The following is a 16387-nucleotide window of genomic DNA, read 5'->3' as shown; positions in this document are numbered from 1 at the left end:
TTGCCCCAATAAAAAACTAAACCTATTGGCTTACCCATGGCCTGATTAGAAAAAAAACGGAGACACGCTGTATTTGCCAGTATTTGTTCTAAGTTAAAGGTTGTCAAGTGAATTTAACAACTAAGGGCCCAATGTAGACTTTGATAGATGGAGTAGAATCTATCAAATTTAGATACGACTGCCGTCCCAGCGATCATTTTTGTACTGGTGGTCCCCATTAAGGTACAAAATGAATGGAAGATGGAAGGTTTTGACAGCAGTTCACCTGTCGTGTATTTCTATAGGTTCTGATTCGATCCCCCTATTCCTGACCCTATTCTGGTTAAACTTACTAGCTAGTTAACTAACAGTCAGCCCATGAGGCAAGAAATCCCCCATGATGCAGATACCGTTATCTGACGCAGTCACACTACGGCACAGGAACTTGTTATCTGATTAGGTCATAACGCTTGAGATCTAATTAGACAAGCGATATTCCTCCAGCCCCTGATAAGGCATACGACGTTCTCATAACAAATCAAACCTATGACAACCTGGATAATCCGTGCGGCCATTGTTTTGATTTCACAGAGAACTTTTGCAAAAGAATGTGCTAACGAGCAAGTCGTATGACATCTTTATTGACGTACCTATGTCCATCCTTACGTCAATCTCGGCACCTTTAAGGTATAAATATTGCCGACCTTGCCCTATGCAAACACACGCGTGGTGACAAGACGGAGCAGCCATACTTGCCGAAGCCGAGAGCAGAAGCAGACCCCGCAGGCAGCAGCCCCGCCTTCCTGACGCGCTGAGAGACGCGCTGCTATCTCAAGCCGAGAGACCCAGCACCGGCGCTTCTGGGCAGCCCTCGCAGGCAGCCTGGAATATCGAGAGCAGAGAAAGAGATACCATTCCTCATTCATCCTAAATTCCAGGTACAGAACTGAATAACCCCTCCTAGAGAATTCTTTAGTTATTCACTTGGCAAAAACAAACTTAAACTTAAACTGTAACTTTCTATTCCCGCCCACGCATTAGACTTAGGTCAGGTACACGGGGTAGGCGTATTTAGAAACACCAGTTGAGTACGTTTAGTCAAATGTATATGTGTATGTAAATATATTTTAATCATTTTAAACATCATATGGCTCAGAAACCATATCAATGTTTTTACAGTATTATTTTATACTATTGCTTCTAATGTATGCACTTTACTTAACTATAAGTATTGCAATACTATCGATCCATTTCTCTTGTACGAGAAAAGAGACTGATCAATAAATAACATCTTTTATTGAACACGCCCGTCTCTTCCTTTTCTCTACATTCTGATGAGACTAAGAATGCACGTACTGACTGAGTAAAATAATTGCCTTGTGCTCACACGACTCTCGAGATTGACTCTTGATTAGGGGAGAGCAAAGTTGTCATGTTCTATGGTTGTCAGAAACTAAATCCCTTCTTGTCTAATCAGGGGAGTTCATCCTTCCTTGAACATTCGAGAAAGTTTCTAGCGAACTCTGAGCTTAGCTGGCAAACCCAAAAATTAAGTCTAGTTTCGACAGTAGTAGACCTAGTTAACGTCTGGCCTAGGCCTTTACTGCTGTAGGTACTATTCCAATGCGCAGAGCCTATTGGGAAAATAGGAGCTACACTACATGGCGCCCAACGTGTTTGGAAAGGGCGATAAAACTAACGTAAGACATTTAGAGTAACTCAGTCGTGCTTTCTCACTCAGACCCCTTTTCCCAAATACTCCAAAGACGTCTGGAGTGGGTGAAAGGTTATTATATCCTCCAAACCTCGCAGGAGGGAACTCCTATGTATGGTTCTTGGTCTAGTCAACGTTGAAGGATAAAACAGTTCCAAAATATTGTGCACCTAATCTCTGTTTCCATAAAGAAACCTGATCTGCAAATAAAAATAATACCATCCTGTCAGTAAAATGGGAGACAGTGATGGAGAAAGAGAGGCAATTAGATTAGCTACTGAAATAGCAGATGCTGATGCTACCATGCAAACAGCAGACCCGGATATAATACTCATCCAGGTCGCCAAAAGGAGATCTATAACCTTAAAACTTATAGAAAATGGACTGACACCTAGAGGTGGCACAGTCATATTCGTAATTGAGGCACACGAATATCGGCAGACAGAGGTATACTATACATGGATACATTTTCCAGCAGCAAATGCTGTAACAAAGTACTTCCACTATTACAAAGTAGAGGAACCTCCTGAAACGTACACTCCTTTCGAGGAGGTGGAAGTACCACTCAAATTCCAAGAGCATTTGCTCTTATTTGATGGCGCCCTAAAACATAATAATCACATTACAAGGCTCGGTCCTTTAGGAAGACCAGGAGCAACGTGGCCGGTCTTAGCCGGATACACACCACATCCAGACATCGACGAGATGACTGCACCAGAGCTATTAATACAGCTAAAACAACTACTAAAAATTCACAGACAATTAGTTCAGTATGTAATGCGGACTTCAACAATTCAGCCAGCGATTAAAATTCCACAGCTGACCCCTCACCAGGGGAACACAAATAAAATCACACCACAGAACATCCAATCCTGCCTAGGTAAAGTTCCAGCTAAACGGGAACAGATACCATTCTGGTTGGCACAGAAAATCACCCAAATAGAGGCGGTGTTTCCTGACACCACCCCATTAGAAAAGCACAGGATTCTGACTATATGTCTCCCAATGGGAATCGCACCACACATTGAGGACTGTGACACTTGGGGTACGGTCTTTGCTTCCATCTACACAAAAACGCACGGTGTCCCATCCATTTCGGTGATACCAGATGTGCTAAAACAAATTCAAGATGAATACGGTCCAGAACCTGCTTTAACTCTTGGTATGAAATTACTAAAAGACTTCAAACAGGTTTCGGCTATATTACTAGCCAACATAAAAGGTGAAGCAGCAAACGTGGCGATCCGCCAGAGGTTAAAAGAGACAGATATAGCAGACCAACCAGCTGAAATTGCCAGAATCATAGAAAAATCCTATGAAGAACTAGGCAGAGATAGTCTAGGTGGAATACCAGTAAAACCGCAACTGACTACAAGTCCAGAAAAAATATTTTTTAATAATAATAATTCACCAAAAAAGAACTGGGATGGAAACAAACAATCCAATCCTAAAGAAAAGAAATTCCAGTCCAGAGGAAGGTCTCCTAGGCGAAGAGAGAAATCTCCAAACCAAAGACAGAGGTCACCGCAGAGTGACCCCTCTGGGAATAGATATAACCTTAGAAATAGGGATAATATTAAAAAACCTGATAGATATCAAGACATTGATACACGTCCGTCTCAATCTTTTCAGAATTCCTCGCAGAAATCGGAAAGAAGAGGACGATCAGAAGAGCACGCCAAGTCCAAAGACAAGGAACCTGCTCAACTGAAAAAGAAATCACAATTTCCAAAAAAGAAGGTAGCCAGTATCAAGGTAGTTAACAATGCCGAGAATACTGAGGACACAACTGAAAAACGGAGAATGGGCTCAGACAATGCTAGACAGCGCAGCAGAGGTGAGCATAGCTCGCAAAGTCCTTATGAATCATCTGGAGACAGTGGACACGAATGAATACCTTCAAGTGGAAACTGCAGATACCAGAGTTAGCAAGCCCCACAAAATATACGAGATAACATTACGTATAGAGGGAGATAAGACTAGGAAAATAAGGGGACTATTTTGGGATAACCTATCCAAGGGCTATGACATCCTTCTAGCTGAAAAAGACTGGCCACCGGAGTTTGTCAGGGAGTGCCCTCATGGCGAAGAAGTAATTATGCCTGCCTTCTCGAATCAAATACCGATTCATAAAAAATACACACTTGCTAGAAAGTGGGCAGTGGCCTTAGCACCTGCTTTATATAAAAATCACGTAGGATGGGATGAGGATTCTCCTCCTCACAAAGTCCAGTTAAAATCACAACCTACTGCACAAAGGCAGTACCCAATTAAGCAAGAAGCTAAAAAACAAGTAAATGAAATACTAGATCAGCTAGAATACCAGGGGGTGATTGAAACTTGCACCTCACAAATGAACAATCCTTTGTTTCCGGTCTCCAAACCAGACAATTCGTACCGTCTAGTTTTGGATTACCGACACCTTAACACATGTTGCAAAACTTTTGCAGTGCAAAACTCACACAGTGCTGCACTAATGAATAACATAGTGCGCAAAAAATACAAAACAACCTTGGACATCTCCAACGGATTCTTTTGTCAAAACATAGCACCAGAGAGCAGATATTTAACTGCATTTTCAGTAAATGGCACTCAAAAACAATTCTGTCGGTTAGCCCAGGGGTACAAGAACAGCCCGGGGGTATTCTCAGCGAGAGTAACAGAATTACTACAACTATATGATGATGAAGCATTATCTTATGTCGATGACATTTACTTAACAGATGATGACTTGGAAACTCACTTGAAAAGAGTGAACACCATAATACTTGGTTTCGCTGCAGAGGGTTACAAATTCAACTTCAAAAAGTCCAGAATTGCCCATCTGACGGTCCTATTCTTAGGATATGAGTTATCAAGTGAAGGCAAAAGCCTGGCAGACAATTTCCTAGAGAAATGTGCCGTAATCCAAGCTCCTAAAACACTAAAAAACCTACAGTCAATTCTAGGCTTCCTAAATTTCGGAAGAACTTACATTGCAAATTTCGCAGAAAGGGTCAAACCCCTTTACGATCTAATTAAACCAGACTTTAAAAGATCCAGTTGGACTCAAGCACACACAGAAATTTTGAGATCCTTACAAACAGACATGCTAATTAAAACAAAATTAGAAACCCGTGATAATACACGCAACCTTGTGATCCGAGTCATCCCAGGGAGATACGGATTCACATACCTAACCTCTAATGAGGGAGATAAGGTACCAATTGCATTCAAATCACATTTGTACACAAAAGCTGAACAGAGATTCAACAACAAAGGAAAAATTGTTCAAGCAGTTCAAACCGCAATAGCTAGAGAAAAAGACATAGCTGACGGTAGACATATCACAGTCAGAACAGCAGAATCAGCCTTTGAGGCATTAACAACACCGTGTAATTTACCAACAACAACATTGGATCCAGAATGGTTACAATGGGTAAATTCAATCACAACGGACAAAGTATATTACTTCTTTGATCCAGAACTAGAAGAATTAAAAAATCTAAAATATGAAAAAACGTATCCTCTGCCAATCGACATTCTGCCTCTACGACATTACGCCTGTGTAATCTATACAGACGGACATGCTCAACCCTCCGTTTGGGGAGAACATGCATACAATCCCACATGTGAGATTACAAAAGAAGTGTGGCACGGAGGTAAACTAAGACCTCTATTAACAAAATCACACTCAGTAGAAACTAATTCAGAACTACAAACTGAAATATTAGCTTTGAAAATGGCGCTAGATAATGCGGATCGCGAATTCCCGACACTTATAGTGTCAGATTCATATTTCTGCGTCAAAGCATATAACAAGGATTTGCAGACCTGGATTCAGAACGATTACAAAGATGACACGGATGCACCAATAAAGCAGAGACTGCTCTGGGAACAGGTAGCTCTTTTGAAAAAAGAACTACCAAAGACTCACGTGACACACTCACTGAGTCACCAGCGTGATGGCGTTCACGTTGTAGGGAATTCATTGGCTGAAACAGCCGCAGCGGCAGCCAGTAAACCGGCTCCCGTAGATCGAAAAAAGCGTACATTAAAATACATTGACGGCGAAACAGTGCTGGCAGTAAAAACGTCATCAAAAGGCGACTGCTCGGCGTTACCGATCAACTATCCACTCAATTACACATACATCATAGATGCAAACTCCATTCCTTTTGCTCGAATCCCTGGAGTGGGGGATAGAGTGATTCCAAACATGGACAGGAGAAACTTGTTAATCGCAGACGCACACATGGGCGAGGGTCTCAGACACCTTAAATTAAAAGATTCTCTGGAAGAATTACAATCACGGTACTGGTGGCCAGGCATGAGCCTGCACTACACCATGTTTGTAAAAAACTGCCCAAACTGCAACAGAGATCGCAGTGGGGAGAGAAGCAGTTTAATACCTCGTCGTATCAAGGCAGATAACATCACCACTAAAAAGAATGGCTTGCGATTAACATATACAGGCTAGTTCCCACTTATAATGTAGATCCACAGCACTCGGCTGACGTCCGGACTGTTATACAAGATTTGCGAGTCTAAATGGCATATACGCTAAGAGCATGCTACGTTCGACCATTTTTTTTCTTTTTCTCAGGCAATCCAGCCTGGGGGGGGGAAAGAATGGCCAAATGAGCACAGCCCAGCGGGAATCTTCTCACTTCCTTCCTGAGGGTATGGGATGGTGTAAAGAAAAAACCAAGACAGAAAGCAATCTATAATAGAAAGGATATTAGGTTCGGGAGCTGGGTGGGTCAAACATCTAATAAGTGTCCAACGTAGTCTAAATAACTTGCCAAGAAATTCTCTGAAGGGATTCAGTCCGTACGAATTATTATTCGGAACTAGGATGTTGATCTCTGACCTTGATAGTCAGACTTCAGTGGTAACAGAAAAAAGCTTTGATGTCAAAGACCGTTTGGCTATTTTGCAGGACTTAAACAAAACAAGAAAAGACCTGAGCAACATACAGTTGAAAGAACAGCCAACGACCACTGAAGAATCACCACCTGTCCCAGCAAGACCTGTCTGGATTCCAAAAATCGGGGATCTGGTCAGGGAGAAGATCGCGGTAAAGAAGGAATTTGGGCCTTCTTACAGAAAAGCAGTTCCTGTATTGTCTGTCAACGGGACAAGATCAGTTGTACTACCGCCACTTGCTGGAAAAAAGGAGAACCGAGTTGTATCCATCGACCTGGTAAAACCACAACATGTGGCCGATAACCAACAGTAGGCCAAGTGGACTCCCAATAAGTAGCAGAACACCAAGGTTTGCTACCAGTACAGAGGTCCTATCAAAGAGGCTCATCACATTCGAAACGCCTACAGAAGAACAACAAGGACTATGCAACAATGCAATAGAACTTAGACCTCTGAAAACCCAAATAAAGACATTTAGCAGAGACACACCAATCTATACAGAAGTACCAAGTGAAAATGCAAGAAACAAAAATCCTGAACCAATTGGAACAATTGACAGAACTGCATCCGGTTACTTCATCAACTTCGATGATTCCTCTGAAGGCTTCAGCGAACAAAAGACACAGCCATCATCAAAATCCTTTAAAGACAAAGCGAAGGAACTTTTGAAACAACTGAAAGAAACATATCTAGTTTCTCCATGGATTGAATTTTGGGTGGGTTTTGGTGCATTTATCCTCATACTTTGGCTCATCATGGTATTTACCTTGGGACGCTTCATTGAGGGAAAATATGCTAAAATGGACACAGCAAGTCAGAACATCAACTTGGTCCTCAAACCACACACATCTTCACACGTCGAGAAAAGAGAACTTTCGTCAGAACTTTCTTCAGCCAACTTCACAGCAATTCCAATATCTGGTGGGGTAGCCTGGGACAACACTGACTATGAAATTTATGGTCCGGTCGAGATCCTGAAATATCCACACCAAATCAAGATCTCCTTGAGTGACTTTGCAAAACCAAACTCATTTGCTGATGATTGGGACTTTGAAAGTATAAACAATATGATGTCTGACTTAGTAATGTCTGCTAAATTTACAAAACATGATTATTTGCAGGGTTCTACAAATTATGACAGCATGTACTGCTATAACCATTATGGTAACCATTTCTTGCATAAATCTGCACAACCTAGAAATGTTTTAAATTTTAATCAATGGGAACATTGTGCTACACCTCCAAAAGGGAGCTCTAGAACCGTGTATGGCAAATATTCATATTTTTCAGGTTTTAACATAACTAATGCTGAAACATTTTATTACAAATTGTCAAACAAGACAGGGATGAAAACCATGATAACCAACACAAAATTGATATATTCAGATTCTTTCTTTGAAAAAATGAATACTTTTGGATTTGATTATTGGGACAAACATGTTGATTTGAAAAGTGTTTGGGGTACAAAAGAATGGCAAGTACAGGGTATAGAAGCTTTGTTTAGAGCCTGCATGATCCCAGAACAAATGATATTTTTAAATGACACCGTTCAACAAACCACCTGTCTTGGCTTAGCCAAAATCAAAGATTTAAATAACCTGTCTATTCCAAAGCCAACAATGTTTAGCAATAACTCTGAAACAGATGAAGAAATAGACATAAACCATATACTTAACCAAAACAGAACACATCCTGATTGGAAACAATGGTTGAACTGGCCCACAGATACAAATAACTGTCAAGATAGATTCCTGAATAAAACACAGGGTTTCAAAATGAACAGGCCAGACCCTAGATATCCCCAAAGACATCACCCAGGGATAATAACAACCTACAGTGTGGGCAAATTATGCCTTCAATGGCTACAAACTTCCACACTGCCTGAAATTAAGCAACACCTAACTTTACTTACTGATGGTGCTGACTTGCGTGATTTCATAATGGGACCACGCAAACAGCGTCAAAAGCGTTTCATAGCAGCCTCTGTATATGCAGCATACAATGAGGCCTGGAAGGTTACTCAAATTGAGACAGCAGAAAGAATACGGGAAATTGACCGTATTAATTTGGAAAAATCACTTTCTGTAGTGGACAATGGGTTAATGACTCTGTCCTCCAGAATTTTTTCATTGGACAGCATTGTGTCTTCAGCAATCGATATATTATCGCAAGACTTACTGTTATTACAACATGGTCAGTCACAATTGCGTTCTATTGTACAGCTTGGCTGGACGTTACAAAATCTGCGTTCAGGCTATGTGCCTTGGCGTTTAATCAACACAACGTCACTATTTCAAATCTTTAACCTTACTGATAGACAAATCGGTATGGCGCAGAAGGGTGCTGATTATACAATCTTGAGCATTGAAAAACTAGAAAGATTACCGTTGACAATGTCAGAACGACCTGTCAGTGAATGGATAATCCACGGAATCATAAATATTCCAATCTCAACCTTCAGGTTTCAATACTGCCAAAAATATATACAGGCTGGCATGTACGAGAAATTGGGAAAGGGGTACCTTAAAACAACATGGAACCTGCCCTATTCACATGCATGTATCAGTAACAAAGGACAGAAAGTGTTTCTTAGTGGCATCAATTGTGCTATGTCACTAAGCGGCACGCTTCTGTGTAACGGTATTAGTTTGCACGGAGCCTGTGAAGGGAATTCATACAACCTTTCATGTCACCAGCAAGGCGCACCTGCAACTGAAATAGAACCATTCTTTCAAAGACTCTATAATGGGAGTTACATTCTTATTGTAGACCGCAGATGCTGTAGTCTTATGCCCGGGACTCCTTATCTCGTCACTACGACGGCGAAGGTCAAGTGCTGTGGACGTTCTTTGTTCCCCAGCTCCTTTCCAGACAGGGAGGCGAGGGCATGGCCCAGTTTGAAAATTACTTCTATTCGAATAGACACTTTAAGCAGAATGAAAACAGTGCTTCTTCAGACGCCTACAAGGCTCACGTCATCTAAAGAAACGTATGATCTACAAGTCGCAAGGACGACTGCAGAGATACATGCATTATTATCAACTAATTCCCCCGTACATTTCGCGGAAATCCTGAGCGAAATCTTAAATATTTCTGATACCACAGGGGTCTCAAAGGTATTTAAGACAGTATTTTCGATGGCATTAACACCATTCAAAGCCATACTGGGTATTTTTCCAGACTTCGTCCATTCGATTTTTGGCGGACTTCCCCTGATCCTAGGACTAATTGCAGGAATCCTATTCCTAGTCCTTATTTTTCGTTATGGCAACCCATGTCACAGATCAAACTCTCGCGACAATGGAAGATACGATCCTAGCCATTGGATACCGGGACCGGATATCAAAAATCCTGGGACTATCCCGGCTTAGAGACCTAAACATGACTTGGTTTCTATCATTTCGACCAATGTGGCAAAGGTGTGTTTTACCTGTACTAAGGGGTCTGCTATGCGGAGAAGAATGCGTGTTAGACACCTGTCTGACGCTACAATCGGATGCGCCGGTGGATGCAGATACACTGTTGGTTCCTACCAAGGTTCACGCACTGTGCTGCCCTCAAAGGCTGCCAATTCTGATGACGGCATTCCTGGAATCTTCACCACTGCGATTGAAGAGTAGTGAAGTTCAAGATGAAAGCAGCATCGAACAGGTACGACCTTCTGTCAGCAATGCAAATCAGAATGTCAATGGAGACAATCATGCGCATGAATGCATGGTTACCCCTATTTCCGACTTAGAGGAACTTTCCCATGAAGCTGTTGACAGTTTTTTCGAAAGCCTGAATGATATGATGTTCTCTCCGGAACAGAAATAGAGACTTTTGAGTAAACTCGCACACGGCATTCCCTGAATTCGGCCTTCAACTTTAAAAATAAAGTCACATGAACAATTACAATCCAGTTCACGGACAGCAACTTTTTTCAGCAAGCCCCTAAAATATTTTTCTATATATTTTTTCCCGGGACACTGATTTTCTGCTTAAAGTAAGAGACTATTCCTAGAGAACTAAGATTTCTATTTTAGATACTTTATAGACTTTATAGACTTTAGCTGCCCGCTGGTATGTTCGCAATAGATTTTATGTGATGAAATGGTTTCGACTTTTTTTCTGTATAGCCATATTAAGAGCCATTTCATGTGTATTTCTCATATACCAACAATCAATAATGCATAACAATGCGTGTTCACTTTTGCATTTAATTCATAGCTTAAGTGCATACAATATATATGACTGCAATTTTTCAGTATATTTGAAAATTTCGAAATGCATTTATGTATTTTGGGGTGGTAAGGTATACACTATACTCTATAGTATGTTGTACTATGTTATACAATGCATAGATTAGTAGATATGACCATAGTTAGCGTGGAGTGGGTGTCGTGTATTTCTATAGGTTCTGATTCGATCCCCCTATTCCTGACCCTATTCTGGTTAAACTTACTAGCTAGTTAACTAACAGTCAGCCCATGAGGCAAGAAATCCCCCATGATGCAGATACCGTTATCTGACGCAGTCACACTACGGCACAGGAACGTGTTATCTGATTAGGTCATAACGCTTGAGATCTAATTAGACAAGCGATATTCCTCCAGCCCCTGATAAGGCATACGACGTTCTCATAACAAATCAAACCTATGACAACCTGGATAATCCGTGCGGCCATTGTTTTGATTTCACAGAGAACTTTTGCAAAAGAATGTGCTAACGAGCAAGTCGTATGACATCTTTATTGACGTACCTATGTCCATCCTTACGTCAATCTCGGCACCTTTAAGGTATAAATATTGCCGACCTTGCCCTATGCAAACACACGCGTGGTGACAAGACGGAGCAGCCATACTTGCCGAAGCCGAGAGCAGAAGCAGACCCCGCAGGCAGCAGCCCCGCCTTCCTGACGCGCTGAGAGACGCGCTGCTATCTCAAGCCGAGAGACCCAGCACCGGCGCTTCTGGGCAGCCCTCGCAGGCAGCCTGGAATATCGAGAGCAGAGAAAGAGATACCATTCCTCATTCATCCTAAATTCCAGGTACAGAACTGAATAACCCCTCCTAGAGAATTCTTTAGTTATTCACTTGGCAAAAACAAACTTAAACTTAAACTGTAACTTTCTATTCCCGCCCACGCATTAGACTTAGGTCAGGTACACGGGGTAGGCGTATTTAGAAACACCAGTTGAGTACGTTTAGTCAAATGTATATGTGTATGTAAATATATTTTAATCATTTTAAACATCATATGGCTCAGAAACCATATCAATGTTTTTACAGTATTATTTTATACTATTGCTTCTAATGTATGCACTTTACTTAACTATAAGTATTGCAATACTATCGATCCATTTCTCTTGTACGAGAAAAGAGACTGATCAATAAATAACATCTTTTATTGAACACGCCCGTCTCTTCCTTTTCTCTACATTCTGATGAGACTAAGAATGCACGTACTGACTGAGTAAAATAATTGCCTTGTGCTCACACGACTCTCGAGATTGACTCTTGATTAGGGGAGAGCAAAGTTGTCATGTTCTATGGTTGTCAGAAACTAAATCCCTTCTTGTCTAATCAGGGGAGTTCATCCTTCCTTGAACATTCGAGAAAGTTTCTAGCGAACTCTGAGCTTAGCTGGCAAACCCAAAAATTAAGTCTAGTTTCGACAGTAGTAGACCTAGTTAACGTCTGGCCTAGGCCTTTACTGCTGTAGGTACTATTCCAATGCGCAGAGCCTATTGGGAAAATAGGAGCTACACTACACACCAAGCTTTTAAAATTTGTTTTTGTTTTTCAGAAACAAACTCCCAAAGTAGGGTTATTTTGAAAAACGAAAAAATGAATGACCCCCACACCCTGAGAGTTTAACTCCCAAGGTATAGGGGTCATTATTATAGTAATTTTCTTTAAGAACATTACTCTGTCCACCGCAAATAGGAAGCACATTGCAGTGCCCTTCCTCCAACAGTTTCTACTCTGTTGGGTCAATGAATTCTGTCAATGTAGCCACAGAGGCTCAGTCGATAGAAAGCTTACGGTCCACTCATCTCGTAATGAGGCAAGCAGACCGAGAGTTTGACTGTTGAATCTTTCCAACAAATTCTAATTCCAGCACTTGTGCAAAGACTAGTCTGCACCGGAGTGGAAATTTTGCAAGGCAATCATAACGTAGCCAAAACATTCTCACAAATTTACATGAGGCAGAACACTTGAGTCTGGAAGGTAGGGAAGTATATTGCAGGACGTATATGGCAAACAGGAGACCCATGTTGGATTTAGGGAAACCAAGTTCATAAAAGAAACCCCTTTGGATAATTTACACTTGTCACACCATTCATATACACATCACCTCTCAACAGTAAGATTGTAGTGGACACAAGGGATGCAATCAAAAGAGATTAATCAAAAAGAAGACCGATCTAAAATAAATACCAGTTTATTCATAATTAAAAAGCATACATATCAAAATGCATACATAATACATGACATTTACAATCCTGGCTAAATAATCTTCAGGCCTTATGGTCTACAGCACAGTGCAAACTTTTTTTTTTAAAACACATTAGTAAACAAGACAATGTGGGGACATTAAAAGGAAAAACTATTTCCAATTTCTGAAGAAAACCAATAAATCATACACAGATCAATTGTAGCAGCTATAAGTAATTTGCAGCAATGCTTAATTTTAGGACAATTGTCACCACATATTTTATGGAGGTTTCTTCTACTAGCATCATTTGATCTGTATTCTTTTTGATTATCCAAAGGGGTTTATTTTATGACCTTGGTCTTCTGTGGTACCCCTCCCTTTGGATGGTGGGTCCCTCTCTCTCATTTTGGGATTTAGGGAAACGTCTGGAGGGAGACAGAGGGCAAGTTAGGATTCTGCCACAGGATGAGAGAATATTGCTGGATGCATGAGAAGTAGTTTTGCCACTGGCTGCAAAGTACATGAATGAATGAAATTTGCAGACTGCTTTGATACCCAGGAAGGACATCCTAGTGATGACAGAGGAAAGACAGAAAACAGACAAGAGTGACGGAAAAAGCCAGGTCAGGTTTTAATTGGTTTCCTAAATTTAGAATGAATAGGGATACTTCTCAATGAGGATTAAAGAGAGTTTCAAATTGTAGTGACTATGTAGATCATAGACTATGTTGTAGAAAACGCAGCCTTTCTTAGGACTTCAAGGAATTTGGGAAAGTAGCAGAATATCGCCTGTCGAAGAGCACCACGCATTAACTGCCTTTTAGGGTAGAAGTCTGGTTCTAAGACAGCCGAGCCCCACTTTGTGCACCAAGCAGAGAGAATTAAAAAGCCAGCGCTTCTGAATAGAGAGCCAATGAAGATTTTTCAGATGAAAGTGCAAAGGTACTCAATAAGGTAGACTGAGGATCAGAAGTGCAGCCTCATTTTGCATGACTTGCAATCATTGCATGAGGTACTTCAGAATTTCAAGGTAAGGAGTGATCATAGTCTAGTTGTGAAACCATAAGTATCTGGAGGACTGATTTGTGGGAGGAGTGAGGAAGAAAAGGAAACCTTTGTGAAGCACCTGTAAGATAACAAAGCAGGTGGAAACTAGCCGAGTGACTTTATAAGCAAAGGTGAGGTTGGAGTCAAAAAGGATCCCGGGAATTCTAGTTCAGGGAGTAGGACTAGCTCCCAGCTCAGTTGACCAACAGACTGATACAAGATTGACAGTAGAATAGTCAAACTTATTTTTTTTCCAAGGTTCAGGTTAAGACAGTTCTTGTTCATCCAGCTAGAAACACCCAACATGCAGCAAACACGTTCCTTTGGGGCTGGAAGAGGAATTGTTAGAAATGTGAGTTATTGCAAAAGAGATAGGACTGCAGAAGGACAATGGGTGGATCACTACAGAATGTTTGTTAATTTTTATTTTGGTACAGCCATTGAAGTCAAAAGTATGAAGGGTAAAGGATTTCCGTGTGTGGCAGTAAAAACTGGTTCTAATGCATACAAACTCCGTTATTCGCTTTTTGGAGCTGTGGTATAGACCAAGATTACCCTAATGGAGTCCCGCCCACCAAAATCTGTGCTAAAATTGAATTATGAGCTGCAACATACAGGATCTGTCATGTAATAGAAGGCCAGATGCCTATGGATAGTATCAGACAGAAATCTATTTAGGATAAAGGTGCTATCTAGAGTAGGCCATTCATGTACAGACAGGACACAGAACTACCACCATTGAGTGGCCCAGGGGAAGATTAGCCATACAAAATTGTCCGATAAGCTCCTTTCATCCTGGAAACTTTGCACCTGCCTCCGGTTGCCCCAGACGGGACGCTGTGCTTGCTTTGCCACCCTTACTGACTTGGGCAGGTTTGGTGGGGTTGTCAGTGAAATTGTAAACTTTCAAACCTGCCAGACAGATTCAGAAAAGCCCAGAGGTTTTTCTTGTGGGGTGACGCTCCTTCGCCTTAGCAGAGGAGCAGCCGCTGGTTGCTTAGCTATGCGAACTTGAATAGAATAGATCATACAACTACGTTAAAATAGACATTCCTATGAAGTCAGCTGCGGCAATGTTACAGATCACCTTGCACCCAAGAGAAGGAGTCAGATCAATGTACCAAAGTCACATCTCTGAAAAGAAGCGTGAGAAACCTAAGCGTATCAATTTGTTACAACCCTTAAAGAAAAAGAACTATGTACTTCTGGACATCTACATTGTAAGGTACTTCTTCCATGAGACAAACAATCTCAACCATTAACAGTGAAAAAAATGTGTATACCCAATACGAGTGCTGCTGTAGGGATTTCACTGGATCGCATGCGGCTACTCCATTCATTTTTCGTCTCTTGAAATTCAGAATGTGACTGCCTGAAAAACTCGATCAAGCCATCAAACAGTTTTTTGTTCAAGTCCTCCTGGAGTTGCTACAGCAGCAGAAAAACACACAATTAGATGCATCAAATATAAAAGGAAGTTAAAATCTAAATACCAAAGACTGTGTATATTTCACCGAAAACTATGAAATGCGAAAGTCAATAGCCAGAATGAAGGTAGTGTTACTGATGACATGTGTTTTTTGTTAAGCAGTAACAAGATTTCCACCTATTGTAAAGGACTGCATGGAAAAAGTAGACTTGAGTGCAAGTCTGACACTACTGAGCCAGATGATGGTAGTGGCGCCATCTAGCTATGCCATCTGAGAGCAACATAGTGCTCACTGGGAATACTTCAGTCTAGTTCTTGCCCCATGAAAACCATGAAAGTGAGTGGGCACCCACTTCATACCCCATCAGATGGCTGGCTGGTGTAAGTGGAAGTGGGCTATGAGAAGAACTGAGATATGCAAAGAAGACAGTAAACAAAAAAGACAGTCATGCAGATTGGTCGCTGCAACCTCTATAACTTTGGAATTGGATTAAAAACACTGGTCACCTGTCAGGTTATGACACTTTGGAAAGACAGCTGATACTTTAATAATTGTTTGTGTACAATCATTTGCATTTTTTAACATGGCAATTCTGCTTCAGTGTGCTTCAGTAAACCTTTACAAATGGTTAGGAAACTGCAAACCTTTTTAGTGCTCATCATTTTCATTAAGGATATCCAACTATCCAAAGCATTATTAAGAACCATGGAATTTTGAAATAGGTATACAAGATGTGAAAGTAATAAAGAAAGCAATATTAGATCTCTTATAAAATCATTGAAAAATTAAACATGGTAACATCAAATTTAGCAAGAGCCAACAGTAAGGCCATAGGGGGAAATGTGGCAAGATATTATGAGAAGAGACAAAACCAATTTCCCTGCAGCAC

General features: G+C 41.0%; 1 protein-coding gene across 1 annotated transcript in view; it reads right to left on the bottom strand.

Moving 5' to 3' along the window:
* ORC3 (origin recognition complex subunit 3) overlaps nucleotides 1-16387 on the bottom strand; it is a 308070-nt gene that overhangs the window by 239461 nt on the left and 52222 nt on the right. The window contains exon 4 of the mRNA XM_078648189.1: nucleotides 15352-15496. Coding sequence (XP_078504315.1) covers nucleotides 15352-15496 — 145 coding nt within the window. The remainder of the gene's footprint in view (nucleotides 1-15351; nucleotides 15497-16387) is intronic.

Source organism: Lissotriton helveticus, chromosome 6, assembly GCF_964261635.1.
Source record: "Lissotriton helveticus chromosome 6, aLisHel1.1, whole genome shotgun sequence".
Classification (NCBI taxonomy): Eukaryota; Metazoa; Chordata; class Amphibia; order Caudata; family Salamandridae; genus Lissotriton; species Lissotriton helveticus.
Note: the sequence above shows the minus strand (reverse complement) of the source record. Positions and strands in the feature narration are given on the sequence as shown.